The 18,530-nt window shown below is 34.0% G+C and overlaps 3 protein-coding genes across 4 annotated transcripts in view; 1 reads left to right on the forward strand and 2 right to left on the reverse strand.

Moving 5' to 3' along the window:
* Positions 1–2,133: 2,133 nt before the first annotated feature.
* On the reverse strand, positions 2,134–5,216 carry LOC112045442 (acetyl-CoA acetyltransferase B, mitochondrial). 2 transcript variants are annotated; one of them, XM_024081611.2, is made up of 3 exons: positions 4,605–5,216; positions 4,197–4,385; positions 2,134–3,469 (listed from the first exon to the last, which is right to left on the reverse strand). In XM_024081611.2, exons 1-3 carry the CDS (start codon positions 4,653–4,655, stop codon positions 2,447–2,449), a joined length of 1,263 nt encoding a protein of 420 aa, XP_023937379.1. In that variant the 5' UTR covers positions 4,656–5,216; the 3' UTR covers positions 2,134–2,446. The 2 variants fall into 2 exon arrangements, with proteins under 2 accessions (XP_023937379.1, XP_023937380.1); XM_024081612.2 differs by lacking the exon at positions 4,605–5,216 and adding an exon at positions 4,494–4,512.
* A 1,535-nt stretch (positions 5,217–6,751) lies between these two features.
* LOC112045444 (acetyl-CoA acetyltransferase B, mitochondrial) lies at positions 6,752–13,235 on the reverse strand. Its single transcript, XM_024081616.2, has 3 exons — positions 13,058–13,235; positions 9,591–9,768; positions 6,752–9,513 (listed from the first exon to the last, which is right to left on the reverse strand). Exons 2-3 carry the CDS (start codon positions 9,756–9,758, stop codon positions 8,494–8,496), a joined length of 1,188 nt encoding a protein of 395 aa, XP_023937384.2. The 5' UTR covers positions 9,759–9,768; positions 13,058–13,235; the 3' UTR covers positions 6,752–8,493.
* Positions 13,236–18,093: 4,858 nt separating this feature from the next.
* The window catches only part of LOC112045443 (sodium-dependent transporter bedraggled), a 28,496-nt gene continuing 28,059 nt past the window's right edge, over positions 18,094–18,530 (forward strand). Inside the window, exon 1 of the mRNA XM_052884943.1 lies at positions 18,094–18,413. The gene's annotated coding sequence lies outside the window, so the exon portion shown is untranslated. The remainder of the gene's footprint in view (positions 18,414–18,530) is intronic.

The following is an 18,530-nucleotide window of genomic DNA, read 5'->3' on the forward strand; positions in this document are numbered from 1 at the left end:
TTTTGGATACAATGCGACATATGTTTTAATATTGTAGAATGGTTTTAAATAATCCTTAAAATGTATATTTTGAGTAAACTGTGAGGTTTACATATTTAAAGATACACCGGCACATCCACACACATATTGATCACGTACTATCACTATCACTAGAAAAAGTTATACCTACAAATGCTTAATTTATTCGACATAATACCCTTACCTGACCTTGTGTAGAAAAATGGTTGACATGCTTTAAAATTAATTAATAAGCTCTTCCCATCTAAAGTCAACTAGGAACTTTCACTCAACGAAAGTAGCAAAGTGCTATTATCAGGTTTCTGTTATGTTTTAATAGGTACCTCATAACTTTGGGAGTCTTCTGGCAAAGGGCAACACTGCTTTGACATTGACATTTTGAATTCATAAACGTCGTCAATTTATATTTTTTAAACCACAGATTTCTCGGTTGAGCTGTCAGCTGAGGTTTCAACTATTTTTAACCGACTTCAAAAATGGTTTTAAATTTGACCGGTATTTATTTTCATTTTTTTTAGTAGTACACTAAAAATGGAAAAATAATAAAATTTTAGTAAAAAAAATTCAACCGACTTCAAAACCTAAAACCTACCCGCTAAACTAAAAAGCGTAAAATAACAACATAGGTAGTATTATTATATTCTCAGTTTGAAGACCTGAGTAAATATGTTCCTTGTTGAAGACGGTGCTAATCCGATGATGTATTAATTCAAGCCATAAATATTGAAATGTGGTTCTTTCAGAAACGGAAATGAATACGACACCGGCTTAGCACCGACTTCAAACTGATCAGCAGGTAGTATAAAATAATACTATGTTGTTATTTTACGCTTTTTAGTTTAGCGGGTACGTTTTAGGTTTTGAAGTTGTTATTTTTTTTATTAAAATTTTTTTCTTTAGCCGTTTGTGGTTTAAAAAGTTTAAACTTGGTTTAGACTCAAAGATTTATTTTATTGCAATAATTAAAAATCTCCCGAATCTGTCAACATAAAACTGTAAGAAAACAGCATGATAATCAGTCAAACATTTTTTTTTAATTGCTTGAACAAATAAACAGAATACAGATTGACATTGAAAATTTGAAACAGGCAAAAAAAAGAAACTCACTATTTATATAAAATTTGAATTTTATATTAATAGTGCTTCGCGTTGCATTGCAACATCAGTAATTTTTTAATATTACTTTATTAACCCGCATACCCTAGTTTTTTGTTATCTTAGGGGGTGGACGACCCTTATCGCGTATGATGACATGAAAAACTTCATCAAAACAGGTCAAGCCTTTTAGCGGAGACCAAACCAACTATGAGTATGAAAAATTTTTGATTTTTCCGCTTTAACGGGAACTACACGAGTGAAAACGAGAGGGCTCTGCTAGTTTATATTTAAAAAATAATACTTGACTACATTTAAATAATATAGATATACCTAATCCACAAATTCCAAATAAGGTACTTAAATCAAAAATTCTTGAATTAATTGGCTTTTATTTTATGTAAATATAGATAGACCCAACAATGGTTTCATCTTAGATGTTACAAACTCAGATTTCAGTCCATGTTAGGATCTTATTTACTGAGAACTTGAGGATTTAATCTAGGATTTCTTAGAAATTTATTTGTTTTTATTTTGGATAATAACACAAAGTCAAACACATTGTTAATTAGTACCTATTTATTTTCTTAAATACTTACCTATTTATTTATCAGTAGAAAGTTATATAGTATCATAATCTGATCATGTACAATAAATACTACTCAGTAATTAGTTAGGGCTCACCTAATAAGCATTAAGACTGTGAAATTTTTTGTAGTCGATTTTGTAATATATCATGATTTAATCTATGCATACACAAATATTGACCATTTAAAAATAATACAGGTATATCATGCCTATACAATCTGAGCCACCTTATATTTTCTTTTTTTGTTATATCTATCTTTTTAATTATTAACTTATCTTTGTATGCTTCTAATTCTTCCATAACAACATCACATAAAGGACATGGATCTTTAGTGTAGAAGGTCAAAATTGGTTTACCCTCAACTGTGTTGGACCTGAAAAATTATAAAACCTAAAGATTTTATTTATTATAATAAAATAAGACAAGAAAAATGAAGTGCACTTGATTTAATCATTACATAATATTTTTATATTCCCAGAATATAACATACAAAACTATAAAATATGTAAGCTATCTATAAAATAACACTTAGAACTATTTTACAGAGTACACAAATTAATACATATTAAATTATTATTTTTACATACACCTATCGCAAATTAGAAGGCACCAGTGGAACATTTATAAATAAATCAAGCCAATACCACAACACTGTTAAATTTATTTTATACATTTACAGTTTAATTTATTTTAATGTGGTAGGTGGTAGAATTTTTGACATAAATACATATTATTTTAATAAACTTACAATTTTTCAATCATAATTGATGAAGCGCCACCGCCACCGTTACAGATAGCCCCTACACCTTTCTCTCCTTTCTTTAGAGCATGACATAAATGTACAACAAGACGAGCACCTGACATGCCAATAGGGTGACCCAAGCTGACTGCACCTCCATGGACGTTAACCTTAGCTGGGTCTAGACCTAAAAGCTTTTGATTGGCCACTGCCACCACACTGAATGCTTCATTAATTTCCCACAATGCTACATCATCCTGTTTAACACCAGTCTTTTCTAATAGCTTGGGTATCGCTACTGCTGGTGCAATGGGGAAGTCAATTGGGTCACATTCACCATCAGCAAATCCAACAATGCGAGCAATTGGGGTAACATTTAATCTCTGTGCAGCATCTGCAGTCATTAGTACTAAAGCTGCTGCTCCGTCATTCAAAGTTGAAGCATTACCTGCTGTTACTGTACCATTGTCTTTCTGAAACACGGTAGCTAATTTATTGAACTTCTCAAAGTTGACTCTTTTGTATTCTTCATCTTCTGCAAATATTACTGGAGGGGCTCCACGTTTTTGTGGGACTGGTACTGGTACTAATTCATCAGCAAACGCCTTTGATTCATAAGCAGAGGCGCTTCTTTTATAACTGGATATTGCATAATCATCTTGTTGCTGCCTAGTTATTTCTAATTTCTTAGCAGTGTTCTCTGCACAGTTGCCCATGTGGAACTTATTGTATACATCAGTTAAGCCATCAAATACAATACCATCTATTAATTGTACTCCACCATATGTGGTTTCACCTCTCTTCAGGTAGAACGGTACGTTTGACATGGATTCCATTCCACCAGCAAGAATGACATCTTGAGCTCCAGTTTGAAGACCCTGTGCTGCTAGCATTACAGATTTCATACCAGAGGAGCATACTTTGTTAACTGTAGTGCATATTGTGCTTTTTGGGAGACCAGCATATATCACAGCCTGCCTGGCAGGAGCTTGCCCGAGAGATGCAGAGCAAACATTGCCAATGTAAACCTAAAATATTAATTCAAAATTAGTTACCTATTTCTTTTAAATCTAAAGAAAAATTAGTTACCTATTTATTTTTAAATCTAGAGAAAAAATTATTTTTGTAACAGCTTTAACACTGCATTTTTGTAAGTTAATGGAAATTATGTGATTGTTTTGATAAAATATCAAGAAAACACCCTTTTTCAACCTTTCAAGTAAAGCAACATACATTTACATCTTGTGATATCATATTATTATTTAAACACAAGCCTATAAAAATTTATTTATTGTAGATAAAAAAATACAAATTGGTGCTACTACTACAATACTACTACTAAAAAAAATTGTATGATCCAATATTTTAATGCCAAGTTTTGAAAAAGACCATATTCCAATTTGAAAATTAAAAAACATTCCAATTAGAACTTGAGTTATCTAATTTTAGGGATTAATTTAAAAATACAGTTACTTGAAAATAATACTTCTATGAAATATTAATTTACGTTGTGCAAGTACACTGGTGCAAGATTTTTTAGTGTTATCTATTTTAAACTTACAAGATAAGATTTAAATGGTCAGTTAATCCAATGAATTAACATAATCCAATGTTGTTAGGTACCTACAAAACTACTGTAATAAAACCTGTTTATTTATTTTATAGTTATGTGAAATTAAGTATGTATGTCATGGGATTTAAACATCACGCTATAGAATAACTGTGAAAGTAGAAAGTAGGTGAATCTCCACTAACCTCTTTAACTTCCTCCTTTGGAATGCCGGCTCTTTCAATAGCTGCCTTCACTGCAACGGCACCTAGTTCTGGTGCTGAGAGACTAGCCAAGCTCCCTCGGAAGGATCCCATGGGAGTCCTAACTGCTGAAGCTATTACAACCTCATTTAGCGATACTTTCGTAGAGTACGTTGCCATGATTGATATTAGCTGATCGGGAAAAAATACGATAATAATAATCAAGGATAATTGAACAAGTAATTAACTTTAATTTTTTTATTTCAGTGATGACGTAAAATCATAAGTTAAAAAAAATACTTTTAATCTCTACGTCGCGTGAGAGTTCGAAACAGACTGACTGTAAAAACGCGAATGTTTTCGAATTTTATTACGACGATTTGACAGCAGAAAAAAAAAAGGTTTACAAACCTTGCGCCTTGGAAGCATTTTCATGCTAATAAGTCCTTTCAAAAGGATCATGATTTATTCTTTTCAAAATATAAAACGTACTTAATCAAGATGTAACCCGTCACAAAAGACTATTATTAGAAATCAAGCGAGTTATCAACTTATAAATTAAAGAAATATTTATTTAAACTTATCTACATGAAGTTTAAATGATACACTCGGAATAAAACCTTTTACTAGAGGAAAATAGAGTCTACATTGGAATGTTTAAAATTTTAAAGGAATAATCTTTGACCCCACTGTGAGGTACCAACACTACAATATAGATAGACTAAAGAACATGATCATTACGTCAATTTCAAAACATTCGTAATCGATTTTAGCTTTGTCCCTAATATCGATATTTGATCATTTTTGTGGAAGTTTTAGATTATCAGTATGACGTAATGTTTTTGTTTACCAGGATTGCTCTAATTTTTTAAAAAAATACTTATTGTTTAAATTACGGTTTTATATCGTGGGAAGGTACCTACACAATTTAAAAGTTTATTTAGTCACAAATTATTAGGCTTAGTGATTTAACATAATCACTTTGATCTTGGGTTTTTACCTATTTAGTTTTAAAATCAATGACGACTCTATTACTAATACATATAATTGTACTAAGTATAATAGACCGGGATCTTTCAAATTCATGATTATTAACCGACTTCCAAAAAGGAGGAGGTTCTACGTTCGGCTGTATGTATGTTTTTTTTTTTTTTTTTTTTTTTTTTATGTATGTCCAGCGATAATTCCGTCAATTGTGGACCGATTTTGAACATTCTTTTTTTGTTTTGTAGGGTTTACTTCCAGGGTGGTCCCATTTTTTTCATGTCAGGATCTGATGATGGCATCCTGGAGAAATTGAGGGGAACTTTCGAAAGTTGTAGAGACGGCTAGTACGTTTGTTAGTGTTTCCATAAGGTATTTTAAACCACTACAACTTTATGAAGGTTTGGAGTTGGTCTGATGATGGAGCCGAAACACAGACGATGGAACTCGTCAAGCATTTACAGCAGTCACCTTTTGTTTGGGCTTGATTAATTTGTATTGATGAGTACTTTCCACCTATATGGGTTGTGACTGTATTAAGGGTCTGGTGATGAAGACGAGGGACAGTGAAGAGAACTCCTCGACGGTTCACAGTAGCTACCTTGTGTTTGGACTTGATAAATTTGTATTGATGAGAACTTACCACCTAGGTGGATTGTGACTGTATTAAGGATCTGATGATGAAGACGAGGGACAGTGAAGAGAACTCCTCGACGGTTCACAGTAGCTACCTTGTGTTTGGACTTGATAAATTTGTATTGATGAGAACTTTCCACCTAGATGGATTGTGACTGTATTAAGGGTCTGATGATAAAGACGAGGGACAGTGAAGAGAACTCCTCGACGGTTCACAGTAGCTACCTTGTGTTTGGACTTGATAAATTTGTATTGATGAGAACTTTCCACCTAGATGGATTGTGACTGTATTAAGGGTCTGATGATAAAGACGAGGGACAGTGAAGAGAACTCCTCGACGGTTCACAGTAGCTACCTTGTGTTTGGACTTGATAAATTTGTATTGATGAGAACTTTCCACCTAGATGGATTGCGACTGTATTAAGGGTCTGGTGATGAAGACGAAGCACACTGAAGAGAACTCCTCGACGGCTCACAGTAGCTACCTTGTGTTTGGACTTCATAATTTTGTATTGATAAGAACTTTCCACTTAGATAGGTAGTGACACGCAGTGGGTATGCTAACACTAAAAATAAAAAAATAAAAATTTTAATAAAAAAAATTCAACCGACTTCCAACTCAAAAAATAACTTTAACTAAAAAGCAAAAAATAACATCCTACCTATGTGCTACCTTCTGATCAGTTTGAAGGCGGTGCCAAGCCAGTGTCGTGTTTTAATTAAAGCTGTTTCTGGAATAACCACAGAAGTTTTGTAGTTTAAACGTATTTAATTAAAACATCACTGGCTTGGCACCGCCTTCAAACTGATCAGAAGGTAGCACATAGGTAGGATGTTATTTTTTGCTTTTTAGTTAAAGTTATTTTTTGAGTTGGAAGTCGGTTGAATTTTTTTTATTAAAATTTTTTTATCATTAGAATTAAATTTTATTTAGTTAATAATAATAATAATAAAGCCTTTTATTTCCACATCAATTTACATTTCAAACGTTTGTTAGGTGTGTAAGTTTAAATTATAATTATATCTATATATTTATTCTAATGTTAGTATGGTTAGTTATCGTCTTGTGATGTGAATCCCGTTCGGGTGAAGGCCTCCTCTTTCTTCTTCCAGTAATCTCTATCTTTTGCGAGAGACATCCATTTCCATTCTCGCCCCGTTTTGATAATGATGTCATCAGCCCACCTTTTTGTTGGTCTGCCGACGCTTCTCTTTCCTGGTGGACCTTTCCAGTTTGTGACTTTTATGGTCCATCTACTGTTTTTAATTCTCGATATTAGTAATTTACGTTGCTTTAACTAAATAATTCTAATAATAACTCTCGATTATTAAAAATACGATAATTTACTTACTTTAACTAAATAATTCTAATAATAATTTTCGATTATTATTAGAATTATTTCGTAAATTACTAATATCGAGAATTAAAGACAGTAGACGGACCATAACAGTCACAAACTGGAAATGACTTCGTCATTTATAGACCAATTTGGATAATTCTTTTTTGGTTGGAAAGGAGATGTTTCGAGGGTGGTACCATGATAAGGAAACCAGGATCTGATGATGAAATCCTGGAGAAATCGAGAGAAACTATTGAAATTTGTAGGAGCAGCCAATGCGTTTCCTTATTTTTTCATAAAGTATTTTAATGCACTACAACTTACTGAAGGTCTGGAGTCGATCTGATGATGGAGCCGAATCACTGACAAGGGAACACGTCAACGGTTTACAGTAGTTACCTTGTGTTTGGGTTTGATTAATTTGTATTGATGAGAACTTTACATTAAGATGGGTCGTGACTGTCATTAAGGGTCTGGTGATGGAGATAAAAACACTTAAGGGAACTCCTCAACGGTTTACAGCAGCAACCTTGTGATTGGGCTTGATAAATTTGTATTGATGAGAACTTTCCACCTAGATGTGTTGTTACTATTATTAAGGTTCTAATGATGAAGACGAAGGTCAGTTTAGGGAACTCCTCAACGGTTTACAATAGCTACCTTGTGATTGGGCATGACTAATTTGTATTGATGAGAATTTTCCAACTAGATAGGTTGTGGCTGTTATTAATGGTCTGATGATGAAAACTAAGGACAGTTAAGAAAACTCCTCAACGGTGGCTTTGACTGGTCCTTTTATCCAAGTAAATATAACACGTGACCAAAAAACGCGCCAAGTAAATATAATACACGAACAAAAACGGTAAATATAATGCTTTACCATAAATCGGCCTTCGGCCGGAGATCTGATATAGAACCTCTGGCCGTGGCTTCGGCTGGTCATTTTACCCAAGTAAATATAATACACGAACAAAAACGCGCGGCCTACGGCCGCGCTTTACCATAAACCGGCCTTCGGCCGGGGGATTCTTATACATATAGAGCCTCTGACCGTGGATTCATCTGGTCATTTTATACAAGTAAATATAATGCGAGAACAAAAAACGCGCGGCCAGATTAAAATTGATCAGAAGGTAGCACTTACAATATTAATTTATGCTTTTTAGTTTAGTGGATACATTTATGTGATTTTGAAGTCGGTTGTTTTTTTTTATTATTATTATATGTAAATATAAACGTACAATCTCGATGTAAACTGGATACAGTGATTACAGTAATATATTACAGTAATATATAATATAATACAATTATAATTACTTTTTTTTAACATTTTTTCTATTTTACAATTTCTCAATCATAATAGCAGAAGCACCTCCACCTCCGTTACATGCAGTAGCAACACCTTTTTCACCTTTCTTCAAAGCATAACATAAATGCCCTACAATACGAGCACCTGACATACCAATAGGATGTCCCAAACTAACTGCTCCACCATGTACATTAATCAGAGTAGGATCCAGATCCAGAAGCTTCTGATTACCTATTCCTACTACACTGAAGGCTTCATTTATTTCCCACAGAGTTACATCTTCCTTTGGAATTTTTGTTTTTTGAAGTAATTTAGATATAGCAATCGTGGGTGCTATCGGGAATTCAACAGGATCACATTCGCCATCCGCGTATCCAACTATACGAGCTAGTGGCTTTACGTTCAGTCTCTGAGCAGCTTCAACGGTCATTAATACCAAAGCAGCGGCACCATCATTTAGCGATGCTGCATTGCCTGCTGTTACTGTACCATTTTCTTTTTCGAAAACAGTTGGTAAATTAATAAGTTTTTCAAAATCAACTCGATGGTACTCCTCATCTTCTGAAAATATTATTGCATCACCTCGCTTCTGTGGTACTGTGACAGGTACTAATTCATCTTTAAAAGCCTTTATTCCGTATGCAGCTTCACTTTTCTTATAGCTGTTTATTGCGTATTCATCTTGTTGTTGTCTTGATATTTCTAGTTTTTTAGCTACAATTTCTGCGCAATTTCCCATGTGGATTTGGTTGTAAACATCTGTGAGACCATCATGTAAAATACCATCAACCAACTGAGTTCCCCCATAAGGAATTTCACCTCTTTTCAAATAATAAGGTATGTTTGACATTGATTCCATCCCACCTGCAAGGATAATGTCTTGAGTTCCCGTTTGAAGACATTGCACTGCTAATATAACAGCTTTTGTCCCTGAAGCGCACACTTTGTTGACTGTTGTACAAACTGTGCTTTGTGAAAGACCACCAAAGATAGCTGCTTGCCGAGCTGGATTTTGTCCAAGATATCCAGAACAAACATTACCCATGATAACCTAAAATAACAAATGGATAATTATTAATATATGAGTAAACAACAAAATATTAATTAAGAAAGGGTTCAAGACCTTACCTCCTTAACTTCGGTATTTGGTATGCCAGCTCTTTCAACAGCTGCTTTGACAACGATAGCACCCAATTGTGTAGCCGATAGAGGAGAAAGGGTGCCTTTAAAAGATCCTATGGGCGTTCTCACAGCCGACGCAATTACCACTTCATTTAAAGAAAGCTGGGATGCCATAATATTTTATCTATAACAATAAACAACAACATAGGTAAGTAATTCGTATGTATTGTATGTGTTATGTATTACCTTTCCTATTTTCTCTGTATGAGAGATGTGTTACTTACATCAATATTAAACATAGTTACATTACGAGTAGAAAATAAAGTTTTTTTAATCAACCTCCATCGATTAAATTATAATCGATATTAAAGCGCACTATTCGGTATTCACGTAACTAAAACAAAATAAGTCAAAGTGTAAATTGATAAGATTTGATAAGGATGATATTATTCTGTAATCACAGTGTACAGTATTTAATGTGTAATAGCAGAGGTGCGGCATTGTCATTTGTCACCTTACGTAGGTACTTTTTAAGGAGGTAATGTCAGAGTAAAGATATGTAATTTAATACAAAGAGATGGTGAAATGCGTATACCTACGTATACATATACGTATCATAGAGTTTAAATCGCTGCAGTTGGTTTAAGTGTCTCCTAAAAATTATTTTTCACTACTCTTGCTCAAAAACACTGTCATATTACCACTCCACAGCGGGGCTAAACAAGCATTTCAGCCTCTAGGGGCTAAAGAAATTTTGTTTTTTTTTTGTAATTCTTGTCTGTTACGAGTAAACAATCAGGGCCTTACCTATAATGATTCTATTTTCGAATAAAACCTCCTCCGTTTTATAGTGGGCTAGTACTTGGCTAGTACTCGTAACAGGCAAGAATTAAAAAAACAAAATTACTTTAGCCCCTAGAGGCTGAAATGCTTGTTTAGCCCCGCTGTGGTGTTTTTGAGCAAGAGTAGTAAAAAAGTATTTTACTCTTACATCAAATGACATTAATTCAAAAAAAATTTACTAATATTATAAAGAGGAAAGATTTGATTGTTCGTTTTGTATGTATTGTGTAGGCTTCGAAACTACTGAACCGAAGTAAAAATTCCTTCACTGTTTGGAAGCTACACTATCTCCGAGTGTTGTAGGCTTATATTTTCAAAAAAATTAGGGAACCTTCATAAAACTCCAATAATGTAGTAATTGTAACCCAAGGTGTAAAAAAATTCACCTAAAACTTTGTTTGTGTCATCAATAGTATTTATTCCCTTTCTCTGCAAATACTATTGATGTCAGAATAAAATAATATACTACGATTTTGCAGAACACATCATTTTTACAAAAAAAAAATCGCGACAGTATAATTCTAACTATTGTCATGACATAATAAGTGTTATTTTATTTAAAAAAAAATAATAATGGAAATGCCGCCGTTAGAAAAGCTCTTTATTTTATATTTTGTTATTATTTCTTAAAGTAAATCACTTCAGATTCAAGACTGCTTCAATACCTTTATATAACTTTTTAAATAATCCAATTAGAACATTTCATTCGAAAGATATCAACAGTTTAAAAATGAAAGTTTTATAAATATAAAAGTTGCGTAGTCGCCGCTCAACTCAAGAACAGCTCAACCGACTTGGCTGAAAATTGGTAGGGAGAGAGCTTAGAACCAGGAGACCGGTATAGGATAGGGTAGAGTAGGGGTAAAGTAGGGTAGAGGTACATTCTGGGTATGTTAGGGAAGAAGTGTACGTCAAAGCGAAGCTTGAACGGATCCGCTAGTCCTATATATGTATAACATCGTCATTTGTTTTAGGTACTTAGTTAAATAAAAAAATAAAAAGTCGAACATATTTTTCGTTTTCGAACGTTTTCCTTTTGAGCAGTTATTTAATTTTAAGATTTTTTTTGGATTTTAATTTCAAGGATAAGTATTTAATTGCAATTGAGTCTCTTAATATCTCTTTAATTTATCATTTATCACAGAAACATCTGAATAAGTACGTGAATAAAACTATAATCGTTTATTTATTTCTTATTACTCCAATGCAGTCATAGTAACGTCACATGAAAAATTAATTTACCCTTGAACTTTAACCGTGTTAGGTATTTCTTGTTGTCGTGGAACATCATATACTCGTACCTACCTATATCTAATTCTTACACATAAACCTAGTGTTTAATTCTTATTTATGAGTCTAAAAAATACAACTACATTATCTAATACAAGTACTACGCCAATTTTACTACCGATATAATGTTAAGTTATTTAGATATTTTGTGGAATAATCGCCACTTCTCTTTAGTAGTGAGAAGAGCTCGGTAGTACCTGCCTACCATGAATTAGGTACCTACCTTTTATAATTAGTACAAGGTATCTAGTACCAACAGAGAGATTGGATCAGAAGCAGAAGAGAAAAGGCTCTGTAAGGCGGGACGATAGCAGCCGTTTGCATAATTAAATAAAAATAGTAGGTAATCGTACCTACCTATAATTCCAAGCACATCAGAGATATTTACAAGGTAAGCAAGCCTTAACTTGCATTGTTTTCCGCATTTTCACAATGTGATTGCCCTCAAACAAAAATAAAATTAATTAAGTACTTACCTACCTAACTTGAATAAAAAAAGTACCTATCAAGACAGACAGCTCTACCAGTCAATTTTTATACCAATGCATTTCCCTATTTCAGTCATACGACGTTTTATAATACATTATACTTAGTTACCTATCTAACAGTAGGGTTTCTTATACTGATACGAGTTAGTAAAAGTATTTTTATGTTACAATTTTCTTTAATCATAAGTTAGAAAAAAACATAAATTATCTCTAAATGCATGGACGTCTTAGCCTGTCTTAGCGGAATAGAAGTTTGCCTTATCCTGCATCATGCATCAGGCAATCATTTATTCAATAGGTAATTATTATGTGCATTCGCGTATTTAGTACTTATTAGTGGTATTAATACTTGCGCTCAGAATCAAAGATTTTATACTATAGATGTGATACTAGCGCGTCCGAGGCGGACAAAAGTGGCTATTTGTATCAATTTCATTTAGTCGCATTGTAAACTACGAAAGTTATTCAAACAAATATTATGTAGGTACCTAAATATTGTCTACAATGTCCAGTTATGTCGTGTGTACAAGAAATGTAAAAACTATAAGTATTAAAGTATGAGTACATAAATATATTATGTAAATAAACACAAAATTGCGCATGCACTCAGTCTTATTATATCTACTGTGACTCAGTGGAGTAGCTCAATTCGGATCACTTTTGCGGTGATTTTTTTGTAGGCACATAACATGTCTAATAGTAGAAAATCTTTCCTCAGAGTTTTCAATAGTTTAATCTGAGAACATAATTTATGTAAAATTTAGTTTCTCTTACGAATACCCTATTCGCTATTACTAGAAAGTAACTAGTCAGGCATTATGTTTTTAGATAAGTAGGTATGTAAGTACTAACTTTCAGGATATCCTGTGAGGTTGAATGAAACACTCGTCGATCCACTTATGACTTCTATACTCTCAGCTAACACCAGCGTAACTGCATGGGATGTCGGTAATCGGATTGGATAGAACGACACAATAGATGAATAGACAATTCTGTGCAACTATGAAGGTCCCTAGATGCCCACACATGACATAAACGTATACAAAGTATACATAGATACCTGTTATACAAACACGAGTAATGTGCGGTTTGTAATACAATCACACGTTCAGAACGTGAGCCAGTGTCCACTGTGTAGGCACTTGAGTAGGTATACCTACCTATTACGTCACGCAGGCACAGTAGATATAACAAGCAGTATAATAACTCGGCCGTATTTTTGAAATAAATACCTACAGCCGCGCGCTCCGTAAACATGTGATAGGGCTGCCCGCCTCCAGCATTTTAATTACATTTGCCAACTTTGTGTTTCCATTTAGTTATGTGATTGTAAATATACTTTTTTTTAAGTAAACAAATAAAATACTTAGTAAACAGTAGTAAAATAGGAAGTGATCAATAAAATTATAAGCGTGTTGTTTTTTGATTGGTAGATTTAAATAAGGCTGATACTAATCATTGATCTTGAAGGACCTACATATATTTATTTTGGTGATGCCATCTAGGTATTACCACCACACTAGGTGACCAAATAATAAAAAATCGGTCAAACGCGTGTCAGGCCACGCGCAGTGTAGGGTTCCGTAGATTATGTTAGCACTTTAATCCCTTATGTAATGCACAAAAATACCGATAACGATACCCCCACACTATAGAATAGACGATAAAAAATTGATCCTGACTTGGCATGTAGGGAAGGAACTACAAAAAACAAATTGAGATTGACGCTAGTAGTTTGATAAAAAAATCTGGATAGGTATATTAATATCAGCTGGCTCTTTACTCTTTTTATTCAAATACATTAAAGTATGAGCAACACAATAATGTTGTTAAATTCAAACAACTTCTTTACTTAACTTCTTTATTACATTAAAATACAGGTATACAAAACATACATGTCATAAGATTTAAATCTATGTATTACATAATAATCAAAGAAAACAACCTAAATGAAGAAGTTAATAAATAATTATTTAATATTTATTACCGTTTACGTCATTTACCTATTTACACAATTTTATCACTTAAGCATTTATTAATATATATATTTTTTAAATTATGCCTTTAGAATACAAAATATTAATCAAACTTTATAGAAATAATAACTTTTTTCCTAGTCGTCATAATTAAAAAATCCAATACACTGCGTTCGTCACCGCGGCACAGTCGCAACGGTCTTCACCCTACGATCACCCCACGTACGAGGTGCGTAGGTATAGCTCGCGTTTCGACCTTTAGTATGAAGTCAACCTACTGTTATACTGTGACGCAGGTTTCTGATAAGGATATAGGATATCTTATATATTTCTGATAGATATATATAGTTATAGGATTGAAATAAAAAATAAGAAACGGTAAGTAGGTACCTTAGATTAATAATGTATTATGTGGTAGGTACCTACTTACTTATTTAAGGTTTTATTACATAATGACTTTTATTGAACACTAGCGGACGCCCGCGACTTCGTCCGCGTGAAACTCGATGTAAACTTCCATCTATCCCTGCTCTACCCTACACCTACCCCTACCCTAACCCTTAACTTTTTTTCTGCCATAAGAACCTCCTGTTCTGACACATCATTTTTATTATTAAACATTTTATAGGTACCCATTTTTTTTAACCGACTTTCAAAAAGGAGGAAATTTTACGTTCGGCTGTATGTAATTTTTTTATGTACCTATGTCCAGCGTTATTTCCGTCATTTGTGGACCGATTTTGAATATTCTTTTTTTGATTGAAGGGTTTTCTTCCAGGGTAGTCTCATGTTTTCATGTCAGGATCTGTGTCGAGCCGGTTACTGAAAGAACCTCATCAATCTTGTTCTTTAAACGGGTTGGCACCGTGTTCAAACTGATCAGAAGGTAGCACGTATTTTTTGTGTTGGAAGTCGGTTGAATTTTTTTTTATTTTTACCAATTCTGTCAGAAATCCGCATGACGTAATGTCCAATATAGTTTTTTTTTCTTTATTCTTTCCCGTATGGAAAAGGCAAAGGTATTATACCGTACAGCCATGTCTTAAGTATTTTGTCCAGTATAGTTTGTTTCTTCAATTTGTGACATTGACATTATATGTCACAAACGCAATGACAATACAATAGTACCTACATTATGATATAAGTGCGGAAAGTTGAAAATAACAGCCGAGGCGATATTGCCAAGCTCGAGCTGAAGGCGAGAGCTTTAAGGAAGCAGAGGCTGTAATTACCAAAGCGCACGTATGTTAATGTTTATATAATGTATATGTCGTATAATTCTCGGCAAACATCTTGAACAATCCAAAAACATGCGCAGAAGTCGATTTGTCGGTCTCTTTGGTGGAGCGAAGGGAACGCAGGGGAATACAGCACGCGCGCCTGCTATTGGTAAATCAGTCCGCCTTGTCCATTGTTTTAAAGTGTACCTGCGCGAACTGTCCCCCACTTCGCCGGTTTTTGTCCATGATGTTTGCCGAGCGCTGTACCTATAATATGGACTTAGCATATTTTACATCATTGACATACCTATTGAGTCCATCCATGTTTATGTTGTATGTGTACCTACTACCTACCATTTAGGTAAAAAATAGTTTCGATGTTTCGCATAGCTATGCTAGGTACTTACGTATCTAGCATACCTATGTGAACGTGAACCGTTTTTATTGTATAAACAATAACATAGGACATAGGTAGGTACGTAGGTATCATTAGGACTAGTAGGTAAGTGCCAGTATAAGGCTTAGACCATAGCCATATTAATTCATACCACCAACCATTCAACCATCATAGTTCAACTCCCTATACAATTAATTTACTCTTTGGTTCAATTCAAGGGACTCGAGGAGTGACAAGAAATGAGATTTCAATCTTAAGAAGACGCGTTAAAATACCGTCGCATTATTACAGAGAATGACATTTTATAGTATTACATAATTGCTCTCAGATGTCTATTGTCTACCAGTCTCGCTGGGTAGAGTTGACGCCTCCCGAAAAAGCCAGTTTCCGAAAAGGCCATATACTTACTCTACTCTTTGTTTGGTACTCACCATAGACCACATCCATACGCTGCGGCTGGGTATACCTTTATACCTACGAGTACGAGTATTTAATATAACGAGCCACTTTGCTTAGCGTTTGAGTACTATGAGAAAGCCTTCGATTCAGTGGAAACCTGGGCCGCGCTGGCTCTGGATTGTGATTCCGCTATTTTATCCTCATCGATGAAATACTCTCCTGTACCAAGCTTTATTCGAATTTTAACTTTATTTCTATGCGATGCCAAAATTATAATGTCACTATCAACGAAGTTTCTATGGAAACCAACGATGTTACAGCGCTGTAACTTTACAGAATGCGGGGTCTGAGGTCTTTGCAGAAATGCCGAATCGACTACAGGTACATCCAATTGTTGAAGTGTTTGTACGAAACCGCACTATGTCAATTGTCAGTCCGTATAGAGCAACGGACTATGAGATGAGGGTGGAGTGCGGCAGGGAGATGAGATCTTCCCGAAGCTATTTACAGCTGCATTGGACAACGTTTTTAAGCTTCTGGACTGGAACGTGTTTGGCATCAGCATAAATGGCGAGTTAATCACTCAGATTTGCCGACTATGTAGTCATTATGGTAGAGGTCCTGGGAGTATATATAGGTATTCTTTGGCAGAGACTCTGGATGATCTACCATGCTCATAAGACCTCAGCACAGTTTCTCAACTTGTGGGCCTAAAAATAAGCATGTGTATGACGAAGATCATGTAATGTTCATGTATCGCTCCGTTCCACCCATTTTTGTTATGGTTGAGTTGAAAGTTTACATCGAGTCTCACGCGGACGAAGTCGCGGGCGTGCGCTAGTATAGCTATATTTATTACAATAATGAATATATGTATGTAGGTATGGATTTTTATTTTACAACATAAATATTTGCTCTTATTATTTATATTTACACAGGAATAGGTATAGATATCCTACATAATTTAAACTTCTAAATATTTGTTCATGATCATCATGATTTTAGTGTAAAAATATTCCAAAGTGAAGTATGAAAAATTAATTAAAAAGTACCTAACTTTTTAATTAATTTTAACTTTTAAATCAATTTAGGTACTGGTACCGAATCGTAGATCTATGACACAGTAGATATAACAAGTTATACTGTGTCTATGATTTTTACTGTAAGGCACAGATTAAAGAATAATAATATTGGCAGATAGAGCGCACGGAACACGACGGTGTCGTAGCCGCTCCAAATAAAAAATTCAAAAACGTATACATTCTCGAGACACTAAGCGTCACATTAGTAACTTTCAATATTATTAAAGAAAAAAATGGCGATGGATTGTACATCGATTCTACAGATAAAAAAATCTATAGACACAGAATAAAAATCATATAGAATGAGTCTTTACAAGCAGCGTGATGAAGCCGGTGAAACCCATAAGAAAACTTACGTCACGCTTGACATCCGCTTATACAAACTTTTTTCATGATTTGCATTTCAAAATTTAACACTAACTTACATAAATTAATATAATGATCACTAATTTCCAATAAAAAAATACTCCCATCTTATTTCTTTAGTTTTGTGAAAAGTTTTTGAAATATTTAAAAACATAAGTTATTGACGCGACGCTTCGTGTCGTACTGACTAGAGAATATATTCGTTTTTGAATTATACATATTACATCTGGAGCGGCTACGACACCATCGTGTTTCGTACGCTCTATCTGCCTATCTCTTATTGATTAATCTGTGCGGTGTAGGTAGAGCTCTGCACAAAAGATGGCGTTAAGCAGAGATGGCAACTGATGACTCTATCTCTATACCCTTTATTCAATGTACTCTATGGTCGCTGTCATTTTTTTTGACGTCTGTGATTCCATTCTCGGAAATAACTGTCAAAGTCAAACATCAAACATGTCATTTCCCTAATTTCATTTCTATCAAATTGCTGTGATATTGATTTTATCTGATAATCGTTTATATCTGCTTACAAATAATTTAATTTTGAATTAAAATAATTTTATGAATTACCTATCTATTTCTTAAGAATATAACATGTGTCTAATAAATAAGAAAATACCACTTAATTGTTTTCTAATCTGTGTGATGTGTTCAAGTAAACGCTAAAAACACAAGAAGCTGGGTAGTGGAGGCGTTGAATCTTACCTGTAATGACTTGATGATGGTCTAAATCTAAAGCTGTTTGCAGGAGTACATGTGTAACTGGTAAGTGCAGTTAATGATATTATCAGTAAGTACCATACAACTGATATGTTGATATTGACATTCAGCTACCATGAAACTTATTTAAATACTTGAACAATACCATGTGTAATTATATGA

The sequence above is a fragment of the Bicyclus anynana genome, chromosome 13, assembly GCF_947172395.1.
Source record: "Bicyclus anynana chromosome 13, ilBicAnyn1.1, whole genome shotgun sequence".
In the NCBI taxonomy this organism is placed as follows: domain Eukaryota; kingdom Metazoa; phylum Arthropoda; class Insecta; order Lepidoptera; family Nymphalidae; genus Bicyclus; species Bicyclus anynana.

Excerpts from the sequence above, each read along its gene's own strand:
- LOC112045442 (XM_024081611.2), bottom strand. The coding sequence starts at position 4,655 with ATGATCCTTTTGAAAGGACTTATTAGCATGAAAATGCTTCCAAGGCGC. Across the intron at positions 4,386-4,604 it reads AAATGCTTCCAAGGCGCAAG|CTAATATCAATCATGGCAAC; the intron begins GTTTGTAAACCT and ends TTTCCCGATCAG. Across the intron at positions 3,470-4,196 it reads CAAAGGAGGAAGTTAAAGAG|GTTTACATTGGCAATGTTTG; the intron begins GTTAGTGGAGAT and ends TTAATATTTTAG.
- LOC112045444 (XM_024081616.2), bottom strand. The coding sequence starts at position 9,758 with ATGGCATCCCAGCTTTCTTTAAATGAAGTGGTAATTGCGTCGGCTGTG. Across the intron at positions 9,514-9,590 it reads CAAATACCGAAGTTAAGGAG|GTTATCATGGGTAATGTTTG; the intron begins GTAAGGTCTTGA and ends TTGTTATTTTAG.